This window comes from Pholis gunnellus (genome assembly GCF_910591455.1).
Source record: "Pholis gunnellus genome assembly, chromosome: 24".
Lineage (NCBI taxonomy): Eukaryota > Metazoa > Chordata > Actinopteri > Perciformes > Pholidae > Pholis > Pholis gunnellus.
In genome coordinates, this window is record NC_136551.1 from 4,878,566 (window position 1) to 4,894,993 (window position 16,428).

General features: G+C 49.0%; 1 protein-coding gene across 2 annotated transcripts in view; it reads right to left on the reverse strand.

The window, feature by feature from the left end:
- pard3ba (par-3 family cell polarity regulator beta a) overlaps positions 1–16,428 on the reverse strand; it is a 99,363-nt gene that overhangs the window by 72,229 nt on the left and 10,706 nt on the right. For both annotated transcript variants that reach the window (XM_079185500.1, XM_079185499.1), the window contains exons 3-4: positions 9,095–9,269; positions 3,656–3,762 (exon numbers count right to left, since the gene is read on the reverse strand). In XM_079185500.1, the coding sequence (XP_079041626.1) occupies positions 3,656–3,762; positions 9,095–9,269 (282 nt within the window). The remainder of the gene's footprint in view (positions 1–3,655; positions 3,763–9,094; positions 9,270–16,428) is intronic.

Consider the following 16,428-nt stretch of genomic DNA (forward strand, 5'->3'; position numbering starts at 1 on the left):
CTTCCCTCTACGTATATGTATTTCTACCCGTCTACCTCTCCCTCCCCCCCTCCCTCCATCCCTGCCCTGTGTCAGGCAAGGCTCTATTTTTAAGACGGCAAAAATCAACAACCCCGGGGCATACGAGTTAAAAAAAAAAAAAAAAAAAAAGGGAAGAGGGAGAGAGAGAGAGATGGAAGGAGGAAAAGGAGGAAGACGGCGGCGTCAAACTGTTGCGAGACGCTCGGACTCACTCGACGAGTGGGAGAGAGACATTGCCCCAAATCGTTAAAGACAAGAGGGGAGCAATTAGGTCCTTCTGCCTCGTCAATTTCATTGTGTCACCAGTGCTCCCGCCCACCAGCCCGCTTCTTAGCAACCCCCCTCCCCACCACCACACCCAAGTCCCCGACGGACCCTCTGTCACACGCCGAGTAAATATATGCTTCACAACACACACACACACACACACACATATATATTTCCTGCAAATGTTAACAACACGTATCGACTCTGCAGAGCTGCAAACATAGAAATGGTGTATTTATGAACACACACACACATATGCGCTGCCTGCACAAATAGTGACCCACTTATTTGGGCAGTGTGTGAGATTACCCCACAATAGAGTGTGTGTGTGTGTATGTGTAGTGTATGTGTGTGTGTGTATGTGCGGGGGCAGGAAGACGAGCTGCAGGCTCCATTGTTGCTGTGCATCTTCCCGCAACGCCGTTAGCTACCAGGCTTCTCCTCCTTTGGTACACACACACACACACACACACACATCCTCATCACAGGGCACATACACATGTATACACTCATCAATCTTGCGCATCCAGTTTTACAAGGTTCCTACCATGTGAGTGAGCTACTACAGTACTCACACGTGGTACAAGAACATGAGAACCCTTTTGTTTTGGTTCAACTACAGTGTTATATAAGATACGGCATGTTGGGATGCACACACACACACACACAAGTGTGAATCTAATCCCCGATTGAGAGCGCTCCTGTTTATCTACACATTAAAGCGGCAGCGCTCCTCTGTGGGCGCCCCCGCTGGTGCTCGGACAATCAGCTCGCCCCGCTCGCTGCTCATGCCAACACACAAAAGGAGGAAGCACCATTGCCGTCCCCGTCCCGCCGAGTGCGACGGTGAAGCCGTGACCCTAGAGCGATCACGCACAGCACATGGCATGGTATGGTTGTGATTGGTTATAACTATGTTAATCCTCATGTTTATCGTCCTCGTGGATGTTTTCATTCACTCCAACGTCCACATGTATTTACCTATAAACGACACATTTCAAGACATACATGTAGTGCAAATCAGGTACTCTTTCCCACTGGACAACAACACCACTAACATCTGGCTTTTGTCTCCAGTGGGAGAGTTTACAATCCACATTTATTCCCAGGACAAATGATTGTAATTTATCGGCAGATGACAACATGACACCGGGGTAGACACACCAATTTCCCTTTTCCTGTGCCATTATCATTTTCTCGTTAAAAACCTGCATGCACGCGCTCATCCTGGTGAAAAACCGGTAAAACAACACCCGGCTCTACCAGTGGGACTAGTGCTGCTGCTTCAACTGACACTCTGACCCCCGTCTGCGCTCACACATCAGTTGACACTTCAACTTCTTGAACTCACACTTGAAGTGACGATGAACACGTTCAGCATCGACTCCTACACTTCAACTCCTATCAGCACTTACACTTTGGCCGCTACTCATTTCAGCGCTATCGTAACCACGTCTTCTTGAAATGCTTCAACTTCAAACAAATGGCGAATGAACACGGTTAAAATTTAAGACATTTAAGCTGCGCGCCTCCGTACGCGTTTCTGTGTTTTCCCGTTTGTAGCCGGAGGTGTGAGTGACGGGGCGCTGTGCACACCTATGAGAGATGAGGTGTTGTGTGTGTGTGTGTGCGAGCGTGTTCGACGGATGAGTAACGAGGTGTGCGTTTCTCTCGTGTCCTCTGTGTGCTGTAGTCATCTGCTACGCGTCAGGGAAAAAAGAAAGCGAGCATGTGTGTGTGTGTGTGTAAGAAGTGCGTTTCCATGTACACACACAGCGCAGGATCACAGCTACCCGGTGCTCCTTGACCTGCGTCGCATCCATCACATTCACTCGCTGCCACATTCTCTCACGTACAAAACTCCTCAAGGGTTTTGCGGCGTGTAGCAAGACTCTCGGCTGCGTTAACAGGCATTGCATCACCGCGCCACCCGGGTGTTGAGAATCAGCCAAAAGTGGCGGCTGGTAGAGCGAGGGAGTGAAGGAACATAACGAGGATTACCTTTAAAAAAAAACAAGAGTGATGGAGGGAAGAGGAGCGGTAGAATTCTGTCAGCAGGTAACATTACAACGTCTCGTTTATTAGCGTCGAACGTGGCAGGGAGTCAATTAAAGGGCCGGCTGCGTGTTTAGCAACGCTCAGCCTTTCTTTTTGCCGGTTTCATTAGCTCTTCTGATAAAGACTTAGAGCGGTGTGTGTGTGCGTGTGTGTGCGTGGACCAAAGCCGTTAAGAGAAGTGGGCCAACCTTGGCCTTTTACCACGGCAGCCAGTAAAATCAATTAAAAAGGGGGCAGGGCGCATTTTTATCAGCCTTAATTACACTCTATCTAGATTTCAAGACAAAAACGGGACACAAGTGTGCGTGTTAGTTGTAAGTGTGTGTGAGTAAGATACAGGGAAGGGGGAGGTTTGCAGAGAAGCGGTACAGTGGATGAAGTGATAGTGTATTGATCTATGGGAGTCCATCAGGCCCAGGACTCAATATGTCCAGGAGCTGTGACGGTCTCCCAGCCTTTCACACGTGCGCGCGCACGCCCGCGCACTGCAGGGCGACTAGTGTTCCCCGCTCTCCTCTCTGTGTGTGTATGTGAAACACTTTTAAATCATCCTCATTAATTAACATCGTTGAAATACTATCCGGTCACCTCTTTATCTGGGATGTTCAACGCCGTGCTAATAGGTCTCGTATGCGTCGTCATTCACCGCGTAATAAAGCAGAAATGCCTTCAAAACGCTGTAAAGAGACAGAACAGTGACAGAGCAGCATCTGCTGGGTTTGAGGTGAGATGTAGGTGCGAGGATGTTTTACATCATCTGTAATGAGCCTGTTCTTTGTTATGAAAAGGTATGAAGCCTGAAATATGGGCTCGGTCATCCTGTTTACTCGCCGCCCCGCTGATGCCCGGGTTGTGCTTCGTCACCGCAGGCTGGAACGTGACGGGGGGGGAGGAGGGAGGGGGGACAACAACAGGACTCCCTCTCTCTACCTGACACACACACACACACACGTGTACCACGGTGACCTCACACAGCCTCCGTCGTGACAAGCGAAGGCAGCACACAAGAGTCCTCCTCCTTAATGGCTGCACTTTGAAAAGCCGACCCTTATCAAAGTGCAGCCCGGGGGGTGGTGGGGCGTGGAACGCAAGAGGAGTATTCAGTGGGTTGCTCCGTCTTCACACACCACTGAAGTAATCGGGAATGCGATATGTTCATCTCTCCACGTTATTTACTGTATTTTATAAATGTTTCATATCGTATCGGCTTGTTTTGTCCATTTCTTTTTACTCTTATTCTGTTCTTTTCCTCTTTAAAAATAGAAACCCCTTTGAATAACAAGCGGCCACCAGCGTCCACCATGCTTACCGGATCAGGAGAGCCGCTGCTGCGGTCGTCGGGCGAAGGCGTGGCTCTGAACTCGAGGGTCGGGGCCAAAGCCGAGTCGCTGCTGCTCCTCACCAACAGAGGTGTGTCTGCGTGGAGACGGACACAGTTAGAGACACGGAGAAAGGCGTCGGATGCAGTTTTTACTTCCATCTTTTGGAAACTTTCGCACCGAGCAGCTGGCCTGCGTCTCATTGAGATGAGCATCAGGGGGGGGGGGGGGAGAAAAAGAAAATTTAGAACGCCTGTTAGCACCGGAAGATGAAACTTCAAAACAAAGCAAAGGAAAGCGACCTCTGAGGAAAATGGACACAGGAAATGATAAAGGATATGAAGTGTTTCCAACAATAACATCTGATACGAACAAACCCGTCCCTGTATGGTAAAACAACATATATATATATAATTCATTTCAAGATGACTCACAAACTCTTTCAGCAATACGCCCAAGCCCACCAACCACAGTGTACATGTTCATAAGACCAGCTGTTGCCTACATGCTCCCAAACACACACACACACACACACACACACACACACACACACACACACACACACACACACACACACACACACACACACACTTACCACAACCCTTTTCCCTGCAGCCCAAAGGAGCCGGGACACAGGCAGGTCTGAATCCACAATAAAACTATTCAAAAGAATCCTAATGTGGACCTTTGTGCTTTCTCATGCTTTTAATATCCACCCCAACGGGAGCAGACTTATTTGTGGATGTTAAAAAAAAAAAAAAAATGTGGCAGTGTGTCTTCAAATGTAACTCGACAGAGGAGAAAATAAAGACAGGGGAGAGTGTGAGATAAACAAAAAGGGAAGGGGGGGGGGGGGGGGGGCTGGTGACCTCGGAGGAGGGAGAAAACCTCGACACACACAGAAAAAAAAAGGGGGACGGCAAACAAAATGCTCTGCTTTCCTGTAATCAATCTCTCTTTGGAGGGTCAGTGACAGGGTCCTGGTCTAACGTGGTCGGAATAGAGAGAGCAGAGGAGGGGAGCGAGTCGGGTGTGTGGTATGTGATTGTAGACAGATGAAAAATGGTCAATCCAAGCACCCGAGACACACACACACACACACACACACACACACACGCACACACACACGTTGTGTTCAGGTTTGTCGGACTAATTGTTTTTATTAATTGGCATTAATTATCCGTTGATTCTCTGCCGGACTAGTCTCCCATTCTCACGCTCTCTCACTCAAACGGTGTCAAAAAGCACCAAAAGAAACTTCATGAAGTCTTCTTCTGGTTGTCCTCCAGCTTCCACTTCGCTTTACTGAGGAGAAATCGACACAACGTGGTCTCATCTGATTTGGAAAAGCAGACGTCAGGCAGAACACCGTGTTTCTTTTAGCGACAGAGGAACATGCTTTGATTTAACACAATAACATGCGGGGGAAATAAAGGTATCTTCTCCCTGCTGGCATCAAACGACAGCAGAGAAATACACGAAACACATCAAACAGGCATTCCTCCATCTGATTATCTATTATACGAGTGTGCATCTAAAAAAAAATAGGTCAAACACTGCAGGTGCTTTTACAATGTTCTTAAATGAGCCGTGTGTTGGAGTCCTATCTTAGGACGCTATGGAGTTTATGGGACAACCTAAGGAAGCACTATTTCCTACGTCTGGACATTTCTTCAGACCGACACGTGCAAACGTTTACAAGTCTCGAGCGGCCATGTATAGAAAGCGGTAAAACTTAACGGCTGGCCTCCTGAACCCACCCGTCTAGTGCATTCACGGGACGGCAGCGCAGATAAGAATACAGCGAACGGCGAGCGTGTATCAGGATTTTAAACTCATACGCGCACCCACGTTTGACATTTTCTTTTCCCAAAACGTTTTCCCATGCATGCTTCACCGCGGTGATGACCCGAGGCCGCTCCACGGTCACAGTCAGGGTCCGCTACCCGGCGGTCAACACCATAAATCCTCCCCCGTTTGGCCATCGGAGTCAAATCCGCCTCCATCAATCCTCCCCGCTCGGAGCGCCGGCCGCCGTGTGAAGGAACCCGGGGGCCACTGGCTTTGACCTCTGACCTGCGCTGAACTCTGGAGGGTCAAGCGGTGTCACGGAGGGTCGGATGGATATTGACGAGAGTGACAGTTTTAACTCGCTTAGGTCAGCTACTGTTTAGGCGGTTGTAAACAAGATTATCTCTGAGCCATTGCTAATTAAAGGTGACTGGGACGGCGGAAATAGGCTCCAGCGTGGATAAATATAGAATAAAGTCTTTTTAAATGCCTGAAGAACAGCGATGCACCCTCAAAGAAAAGATCCTTGGGTAGAATAATCCCTCAAACTGTCTATTTACTGAAAGACTTTGCGTCCTTTAAGTCAAAGTTACAGAAATGTGGATGGTGCGTCCTGGATGATTGAATCTAAAAGCACTACTTTACCATATTGTGTCGGATCTGTAACAGGTCAGGCCTTCGATTAATATTATAAAAATGAAATCTAAAGAAGTTCTGGTGAGAGACTTGCTCTCACAGCAGCATCTGCAGCTCAACATCGCTCCCTTCGCGCATCGTGAGCACAGTTTTCCGTTTATTTTAAGATCACAGACATTTTCTGACTCCTGCCAAAAGGGCGGAGAGGAGGTGGGAGCCCCATAACTTCGGGTGTATTTTAGGTTGGATAATTTGATGCCGACTGCACAGCCCAAAACCACAAGGTGCCCCGCCACTTTAAATACGACGTCACCCAGCGGGCTCATCCCAGCGAGCGCTTCAAGGCCGGAGGAACAAAACGGTAAAACACACCGAAAAACACCCACGAGTGACGGCCCTCCCCTCGCCTTTCCGTTGACACCGGTGTAATTGGAGAGACCCTGAAGAGGCCTCGTGAGCTTTCCGCGTCTGTGTTTATCCGCCTCCGACTCTCCATCTGCGACTGTTGCGCAATTCCGGGAACGCTGAGGTTTTATTTTAAGAATGTCCTCTTGTTCTCAGTTCTGTGAAAAGTTGTGCAGTTCACCGCCGGGGCCGCGATGAAAACAAAGAGGCATCATGTTTCTTTCTGACCGTGTGTGACTGTGAGTGTGTGTGTGGGAACACATGGTAATCAGTGTGTGTGTGTGTGTGCCTTTGAGTTTGCATGTGCAAGGATGCGTGCATGGTGTGTGTGTCTACTATATGTGCATTTATCACAAACGGCTTCTGTGTTTATATATACTTGTCTGCATGAGTGTGTGTATGTGTGTGTGTGTGTGTGTGTGTGTGTGTGTGTGTGTGTGTGTGTGTGTGTGTGTGTGTGTGTGTGTGTGTGTGTGTGTGTGTGTGTGTGTCGTCATGCCAAAGGCCAGGGTGGTCTTGCTTCTCTCCCAATCGATGGAGCAGCACAGCTCAGGCTGCTCATGGGATGTTGCGATAAGGACTCTTTTCCTAGAAGTGTGTGTGTGTGTGTGTGTGTGTGAGTGAGTGCGTGTGTGTGTGCAGCAGCGGATCAATGCAGGTCTAATCATCCCACCGGGGCGGTGTGAAGTCCAATCGCCCCGTTCAAACAAGCGGTCCGACCCGACAGACACACACTTTGATGCCCGACTGATTACTGACTCGCGCCTCGTCCCGTCCGCCGCCACACGCTGCGATTACACGCCCACCATAACCAGGTTGTTGGGCAGTAATCGGATTAAGGCGATAAGTGTGATTAGAGCATCCACGTTTGTTTGCAGCGGCCCAATTTTACCCAGCAGTTGATTTGCTGACGAATGGGTTAATGTCCTGACAATGCCACAGTAATACAGCTATCAGGTGATGTTAGCTCTAATGTTTACCTCCATTTAAACATGATAACACAGTTAAAGAGTTTACATACTGGAAAGAAAAAAGAAGTTCTTCCCAGCGGTGGAAGAGGCGACTGGTTGTGGTTGGTTAATGCATGCCGGGGTTCTTTTGTCAAATTGTGTGTGCGCGTGCATGTCCGAAAAGACAAAAGCTGCCTCATTGCATGAGTCTGGCTCTCTATGAGGGGCGTCACAGGGTCACATCATAACTAAGTTAGTCAGGGTTTTGGGGGGCGGGGTTAGGAAGAGGTCCCACTGGGTTGAAGACAGGACGGGGGGAGGGAGGGTGGAATTAGTCCATTCACGCTCTGCTGGACCCTGGGCATGCTAACTGGCTACAGTGCTAATCTAGTTAGAACTGGGAGCCGGGGCGGGACGGAGACGGTATCGGATGGGGGGGGGGGTGACGGGTCAGGGTCTGGAGGGGGCCGGGTGGGAAGCGGCATTGGCAGGTGGTTGAAGCTGAATAGTAGAGTAGGCGAGGAAGGTCTGGACGGGGGGGAGGCGGAGAGAGGGGGCCGGTAAATGGGGCAGAGGGCGAGGGATGGCGGAGGGGCAGGTGTGTGTACGGTGGAGGCTCACTGTCACAGATGGGAGGGAGGAAAATGAAAGGGGAGACCCAGCGATTAGACAGACCCCCCCCCCTCTTTTTAATCCTTTATCTCCTCCTGTCATTCAGAACATGACGGTGGAATAGAAAAAGGATCCGGACTGAAATCTAGATTATTTACAGTGAAACGTGTCTGTAGCCAGACGGAGCGCACATTCCCCCCCAGAGGCTCCCTGAGGCTCCTGGCTGACTCGTCTTGTGATGACGTTTCCCACTGGAGCAGTATCTTATAAAGCAAATCTGTCATTCCTGTTGAACAAGCTGCAGTTTCTACATCACCACGTGCACATACTCCGTCATTCCCACTTACCTTGTACTCGTGGAAGTGACCCCGAGAAGCTCAGAGGTGTTTTTCTACTGTCTCTTTTATTTTTTTTATCTTTATCTGACCCTAACCTTTGCAGACAAAGAGAGAGGAGGCGATTGGCTGTGCAGTGTTCTACAGGAGGCTTCCAATAAAGTGTGGTTGCGAGGGTCATGCTATAAGATGACGACAACAGAAAGACAACATGAGGAGGCCGCAGCGGGGCTCTTATAGAGATCACGTTTGTTGCCGAGTAGAGGCGCTCAGTTCAGTCTCATCTGCGTCTCTCCGGCTGAGCGGCGTGTGAAAAAAACGAGAGCCAGCTATGTCGAGGACGACGAGTGAGGACGGCGGGAGAGAGAGCGCCGCGTCAACGCCGCATCTGTTTTCACACGCAAATCAAGTTACAGGCAACACACAGGAAGAAGAAAATAAATACCTCTCTCTCTCTCTCTTTCTTTACGCAGCAGGTTCAGCTTACAGCTGTTCCAGAAATGTACTTTCTGACTTTTCCCTCTCTCACATACTCACACGCAGACGTCTCCCGCTGTCTCAACGCGATACATTTTCTCACAAGCGCGAGAAAACGTGTTGATTGGCCGCCGCTTTGGCTCGTCAGTCGTCGAGATTTCTGCAGAAACTAAAACTAGAACATCTGCTGTACAGAGTACAGAGTGTTTGATATGTGACATACTGGCTTTGAGGATGGCCTCGTCGACTTCGATCTCCCCTCCGATTGGCTGCTGGTGCTGCAGGTGGGAGAAGTAGTGGAGGGGCTCGGGGCTCGGCGCGGCGCTGGAGTAGCCGTTGGACGTGGTCTCCCCGGGGCTCTCCTTCCTCCCGCGCCGGACGTCAAACACCGCCACGAGCTGGAAGAGACACGCAGAGAGTCAAAACTGTGGCTCGAAATATTATGAGATGTTAAATTTCTCCTCAGGAGGAGCGCGACAGCCTGGCGTGTGAACGAGCTGGAAACACGCCGCCAGGTTATAGAGCGTCTCCGCTGTGCCATGATCACAGAGAGGCTTTCATTGTGATTTATCTTGCCAACAGCGGGGATGCAGCCTGCTTTCGTCCTGCCAAGTGTGTGTGTGTGTGTGTTTGTGTGTGGGAGGCAAGGAAACAGAGCTGGATTCAGATCTGCCACTTCGGCGACGCAATAACTTTCTGAAAATCTGACCAGCAGCAGAGGCCGGTTCCGGAGGAGGTTGGCGGACGCGGCGAGGTTGAGGAGGAATTAGCAGACAAATGAGATCCGACACGAGAATGAGAAGCTGTCAAACACAATGACGCGGCTGCCACGATGAGGCGGCGGGAAGAGACGGGGGTGGGGGGCGGGGGTAGATGGAGGGCAGAAGAACGACAAACAATCCTAATTGAGACAGGGACATGATGGCAGATAGATTGAAAGGGGGAACGTGTGTGTGTGTGTGTGTGTGTGTGTGTCGGCGGCGAGGCCGTGGCATCGCGGCGGCGCGGCTTGATAAATGGGCGCGTGGCGGCGTGACGCTCTCATTAGACGGCGCCCGGCGAAGGAAATGACCACTTAATGAAAAGCAATAACCGCGATGGAACGAGGGACAGGAATAAAACAACAGACGAGTGGAGCACGTCAATTAACAACGACGGGAGCGCGGAGAGGCCGTGTGTGTGTGTGTGTATTTAAGAGTGTGTAAACAATAAGCACGAAGGAGGTGGCGAAATATGTATCATCCATCGCCTCTCACCTCAACCTCCCGTGATTCAATATCCTCGTGACACCTGGTCGACGCCACGCAAAGGAGATTCGACTTCTGCGTTTGTGCGCGTGTGTGTGTGTGCGTGTGTGTGTGTGTAAGGAAAAGATGAGGAACTGAGGGGCTGGCAGATGCAGAGACGAGAGAGAGAAAAAGAAAAGACAGAACGCCAGGAAAAACAATCTGATTGGCCGCTTGATGGATGCTTCTTGAGCTCTTTCTCTCCTCTTTATCTGCCTCCCTCTTTCTCTCCCCTTATCTCCCGCCCTCCCGGGGCCTCCCGTCTCTTTCTCTCCCAACTCCGCTGACAGCATCAATCAAAGACGAAGTCTCGCAGCGTCATGCGATGTGTGCGTACCGCACACACACACACACAAACAAAGTGACGAGCTGCACTCCAAAACTATTTATTCGTTTGGCACAATGACTTCTTTTAATGTGCGGAGCGCTGATGATGATTTGCTTTCCGGGAGTTGTTTTTCTTCTTCTTTTTTTCACGGCCGACGCCGGCGGGGAGCGGAGCCGACGAAGGCCGCCCTGCTGCTTCCACTCATCAGTCAATCAAACACCAACCGTCAACAAAATGAGTCACGTATTGGTTGGAACTCGGGGTGAGCAACAACGTGCCGGTGTCACTGAAGGATAAAACTAAATCTATACGAGTGTTTTTGTGCTGCTGTCATGTGAGTGAACCGGCCCTTTAACGTCACACCATGTGTCCTCTGTTGTTCCAGAACAGCTTAACGTGCTGCTGAAGAAGCTAGACATTGCACTCCAGCTATCAGACTCAATAATCATGATTGTTGTGAAACACTACAAGCACCAGAGGAATCTTGGGGGGAAAAAAACTTATTTTTTTATTATTATTATTATTTAAAAGCACAGAGCGGTTTTGAAATCCAGTCCTTCAAAAACACCAGCATGCTCTTGTGGAGCCGCGGGACGAAGATAACAAATAAAAATGTAAAAAAAACCACCTTGAATGGCTCACAGTGTTTACTCTGCGTCCCTCCTGACTGCCATTAGTATTCTAAGAAACAAATCGCCTTATTTTTCCTTCTGTGTCCGTGGGAGGGGGGGGGGGGGGGGTATTGATATGGACCTGGGGAGCCTGCATGTCAACTACTGCTGAATAATGTGACCCCTTTTGTCTCATTTCCATAACACACACACACACACACACACACACACACACACACACACACACACACACACACACACACACACACACACACACACACACACACACACACACACACACACACACACACACACACACACACACAAATGGCTGAACCCTTCATATCGTCATGTTATGATCTTGTGTAAATCACGATGCGGCGCGTGTATGCAACGTGACCAGACTCTGTGTGTGTGTGTGTGTGTGTGTGTGTGTGTGTGTGTGTGTGTGTGTGTGTGTGTGTGGAGCCAAAGCGATTATCGTGACATACATGAAAGCCATATACATAACATGCGTGAAGAGAGATAAACACTGTGTCTTTGTGCATTCACGCCGCCTCGAGCACAGTGTTATGAAATGTTAGAATGTATATGGCCCACGGCACGCAAATGCACACGTTTCCATAGAGAGGCGAGCATACAACCCCCCCCCCCCCACACACACACACACACGTCCTACGATACTTTGACAAATGAATATGTGGCTTCAATGTGTTTAACCGGTGCTCTTTTTCAAGATAGAAGTCGTTTTGCATTGATGTCGTGTGAATTGCTTTTTTGTTTCACCTTCAGAAGACTGAAGGGACAGATTCAAAACCACTGTGATCGAGATAAAGTAGTCCCTGGTTGACGCTGGGATATTGTTCCAGATGTTCGGCTAATTCTTAAGGGGACACTCCCCCCTAACAGCTGCATGGCCGCTGAGCAAACTCCGTCGTGTGGTGGGAAGTGTGAAAAGGCCGGGAAGTGGACATCGAGTGTTTCATTATTTTCTTCATCGCGGTGCATGTGAAACATGGACGGTGTTTACATGTTGCGACTCACAGACGGAACGCTCGAGTGTCTTTAATAATTGATGCACTTTGCGGAGAATTAATTAGCCAAATGCGGCACGTCCCGTATAAGATACACTGTGGGGGATGCGTTGTCAACGTGGACACACACACACACACTAACACACATATATGTAATCACGCACTGTAGAATGCCATTATTAAAAAAAATAAATACACACAAATGTTGGTCAGACACACACTTTTCCCGGTGAGAAGATGAACAGTGCCACCTTGCTTTAGTGGAACACCACTGCATGCTGGTACCACTCCAGCCTCTGGTCTTTACATAAGCATCACACACACACACACACATATGACACAAACAAACATACACACTTCCCCATTTCATCTGCTGGTACTAATCAACCCATTTTTCTTCTCCACTCTCATTGCTGTCTAGCACTGCTGTGTGTATGTGTCTGTGTGTGTGTGTGTGGTACCAGTCTATTGAGATGCTCTGCTTTTGTGCTGTTGTCATTTATCTTACGACTGCCCCCCCTCCTCTCTCCCCCATTTTCTCCCTCTCGCGCTATTCTTCATTCTTTCTTTGAACGAGGGATGCATAATTCAGAAGGAGCGCGCGGCGTCCTGACAGCGAGTGCGGTAACCCAATCATCTCACACACACACACACACACACACACACACACACACACACACACACTCTCCACTCATATACATACAGTTCACACACACACACACACACACAGCTTCTTACACACACACACATTCTTTCCTAAAGTACAGGTTTACAAAGACCTGTTTTAGACACCTGCTTTTTCAAGCGCTAAAAATCGAAATCACAGAGAATAAACCTCCCACTCTCGGTGCCTCGACTTCACTACCCAACGCTTTCCTGAACGCATCGCGTTCACCCAAAAGGATTTAAACTGCACTTTACGCCGCGCACAGAAGCAAACACTTTCTCCGTACTGTACGGCTCCCAAACATCCGTGCATCTGGGGTTTGTTTTTTGTTTTCCAGGTGCGAAAGAGACCGGAAAGTTGGGGGAAAACGTGCCCTCCGTGTACGCGGGTTAGATGAACAGAGAAGAAGAAGCGGAGAGAACGGGCTTCTCCGTGGTCCGTAAAGCGGGATGAATATTGACGGGTGTGCAGGTAGAAAGGGAAGGAAGCGTCCCACCCTCACCGAGCGGGAAATTTCAGCTCTTGATATGCATGGCGGCGCGTGAGAAAGCGCCAATCGATTTGCAACTAGGCGTAGACGAGCGGTTAATTGTAATTCGTGATACTCTTCTGCGGTGTTGTTGCTGCTGGCTGGAGACTCTAACGAACGTCTGTATGAAGGGATTTAGAGGAGAGTCCTCCTTTAATAACGAATCCATGTTCAAGGGCCCATACTGTACACTAAACACACACACACACACACACACACACACACACACACACACACACATGTTTCCAGGGCGCTGTGCGGGGCCAACAGAGGAATGTGTGGCCTGTGTTAGTTAAACAAGTAGAAAATTGGAAGCATTACCGGTGAGAGCTAATCCTGCTTCTCTTTCAGCCTGAATCTATACGGCGCACTAGCAGATGTGGAGTATTACCTCTCAGGAACACACACACACAGCCAGCCACTCACGAGCTGAAGCCCACAAACAGACGCACAATCCAACTCGTCTATAATGAATCACATCCAGAGACATCACCGCTTGAGCCTCTAAATGTTTCCTTCTTTCCATTTGAAGGGACATATGTAGGCTACTGGCCAAGTGCAAATGTTAGTTTTATTATTATAGGCACGTGGTTATTATATCAGGACTTGGATCGAGATCTGGATCCGAGGCGATATCATTTAAACTATATGTAACACGTGTCCACATTAGGGACGCATGCTGGAAATCTGGATCCTGCTACTTCCTGGGAATTACCATAATCTATCCGGTCTGACCAAGAAAAAAATTGATTTTTAGCATACACAGTTTATTGGCTCATTTATATTTATTTTCTCATACTGAAGTTTATATCAAATGCAGGAATCTCTTCTCACGGCAAAGCGGCAGCTTACAATCCAGCGACATACTTTGTCGAATAAGTGATCCGCGCTGATTCGACAAAATATTTGAGTGCAAATCCAAATTGATTTTTCCACCTTGAAGATCGCGATCTACGATTAATTATTGACAGCTCAGGTTTGAAATTAAACCACAGCTTTGGCAAAAGTTTTTTCCAAGGGAAAAGAAAACACAGTTGGCCCCACACACACACACACACACACACACACACACACACACACACACACACACACACACACACACACACACACTAAACTAAAGCAAAGGTTTGGGAGGAAAACAAGTTTGCAGCGCTAACAGCTGATTGTTCAGGCACATGTGCCAAAAAGCTTCTTTATGGCACAGAAAAGGTTTGAGTTATCATTCCCTCCCTCCCTCCCTCCCTCTCTCTCTCTCTCTCCCTCCCTCCATCCACACACTCACATTCACATCTGTCGCATCAGCCACAGTGATGGAGCATGTGTGCACCAGCCGAGAGCGCGCACGGGGGTAAACACACACACCAGCTGAGGCACTGCGGTGAAAGGCCACATTATTATTTATGCACACTCATAAAGGGAGAGGGTAAACTCTTCATAAATCACTCATACCCGAGAGGCTGAGAGGGGGGGGGGGGGGGAGGTGAGGGATGGAGTGAGGGATGTGGGTGACAGGGGAGCTCCAGGCCTCGTATTTCTCAGGCCGGCAACACAAATATCCAAGCGGCTCGTTCATCACTGCCCCCGCGGCGCGAAACACATCAGCGGTGGTTGACGCCGGTCCCGATCTGAATACGCTGCGCTCCCTTGGCGCACGGGGAAACACTCGTGACCCCGTTTTGTCATGAACGTGCACTAAACCGGTGCACATTCCCGTGTACATACGAACACTGGGGGGACGGGGGGGGGGGCGAATAACGTGTTCCAGCTCTCTCACCTCCCGAAAGTCAGAGTCTAATAATCAGCTTTCTTCTCCCTGTGGCCTTCGCAGGGCCAGCTGCTCCCTCCTACCTCCTCCCTCCCTCCCTCCCGGGATCTGACAGAGAAATAGAAGGAGTGATTAACTCTGAGCTGCGAGGCTTTTGCCCTCTCACCTGTGGCTCTCTCCTCCACAGGCTGCCCCTCTCTCCCCCTCCCTCCTCCTCCCTCCTCCCTCGACATTAGACTTTCGTACCATGCGTCACCTCTTCCTCTCGCTCTCCTTTACGGAGCTTTGAAGTGACCTTAAGGATGTTTTTCATTATTATAATTCATCCAATCATCAATAATTTACCAGTTTTTCCTCTGTATCCACGATGACTTAAAAGCTTCTTCTTTAGGGGTAAACATTCTGCTCTCCTCCACGGCTGAGCGTACTGAATGAATATATATATATATATATATATATATATATATATATATATATATATATATATATATATATATGTGTGTGAACTATATATTACTGACACTCGGTACCTGCCGTTGCCATGGAGAGCCAACATCACTCCCAGCCTGGAGGTGTTTGGGAGAAGAGAGAGAGAGAAAAAAAGAGAAAGCCTCACCCGGAGATTTTTCCTGCACCCATCATCCCGCGTGTTCCTTCCAACATGCCTTATTAGATAGTTATTGACTCAACATCAAAGCCCGGAGTAGAAACGTGGGATTCGCGCTGCTGGTTCATGTCTGCGCGCCGCGAGAAAAGTACAAAACAGCACCCGACAGCACCATCCATCAGCTGGTGTGAGGGTGACGAGGCTGCAGCTCCGACTGCTCGCTCACCTTCCCGGCAACATCAAATGAGCGCGTACCGCTGATCTTCAATGGAAAGGAATCAGCGTATTAATAATAACAGTGTGTGGGAGCTTCATCAGGAGTTCAATCATCGTCACGTCTGTCTTTTTCTTTTCGTTTAGTACCGTACGTACTTCTAGTATAGTTAAGCTTTCCTTTATTATTTCTCCCTTTTGTGCAAACGTTAAACATCTCACTGCCTATTTCATCCTATTCTCATTTAAATACGGGTTATTACATGCGTGTGTAACGAGCAATCCCTGTCTTGTATAACGACGATAATAAATCCTCGATTCCCTGAAATGTATTTGACAACGTCGGTTTCATACAGTTTGACATCTGCGATCATCCTAATCTGTGATGTTGAAAACTCCACTCCTCCTTTCCACAGGCCCCTCCCACGTCCAGCGTTGCCCCGGGGCTAATAATTCAAGTGGCCTATTCAGACACATTACGGTGCACGGAGCTCCATTCATTAACCCAATCAGCTCG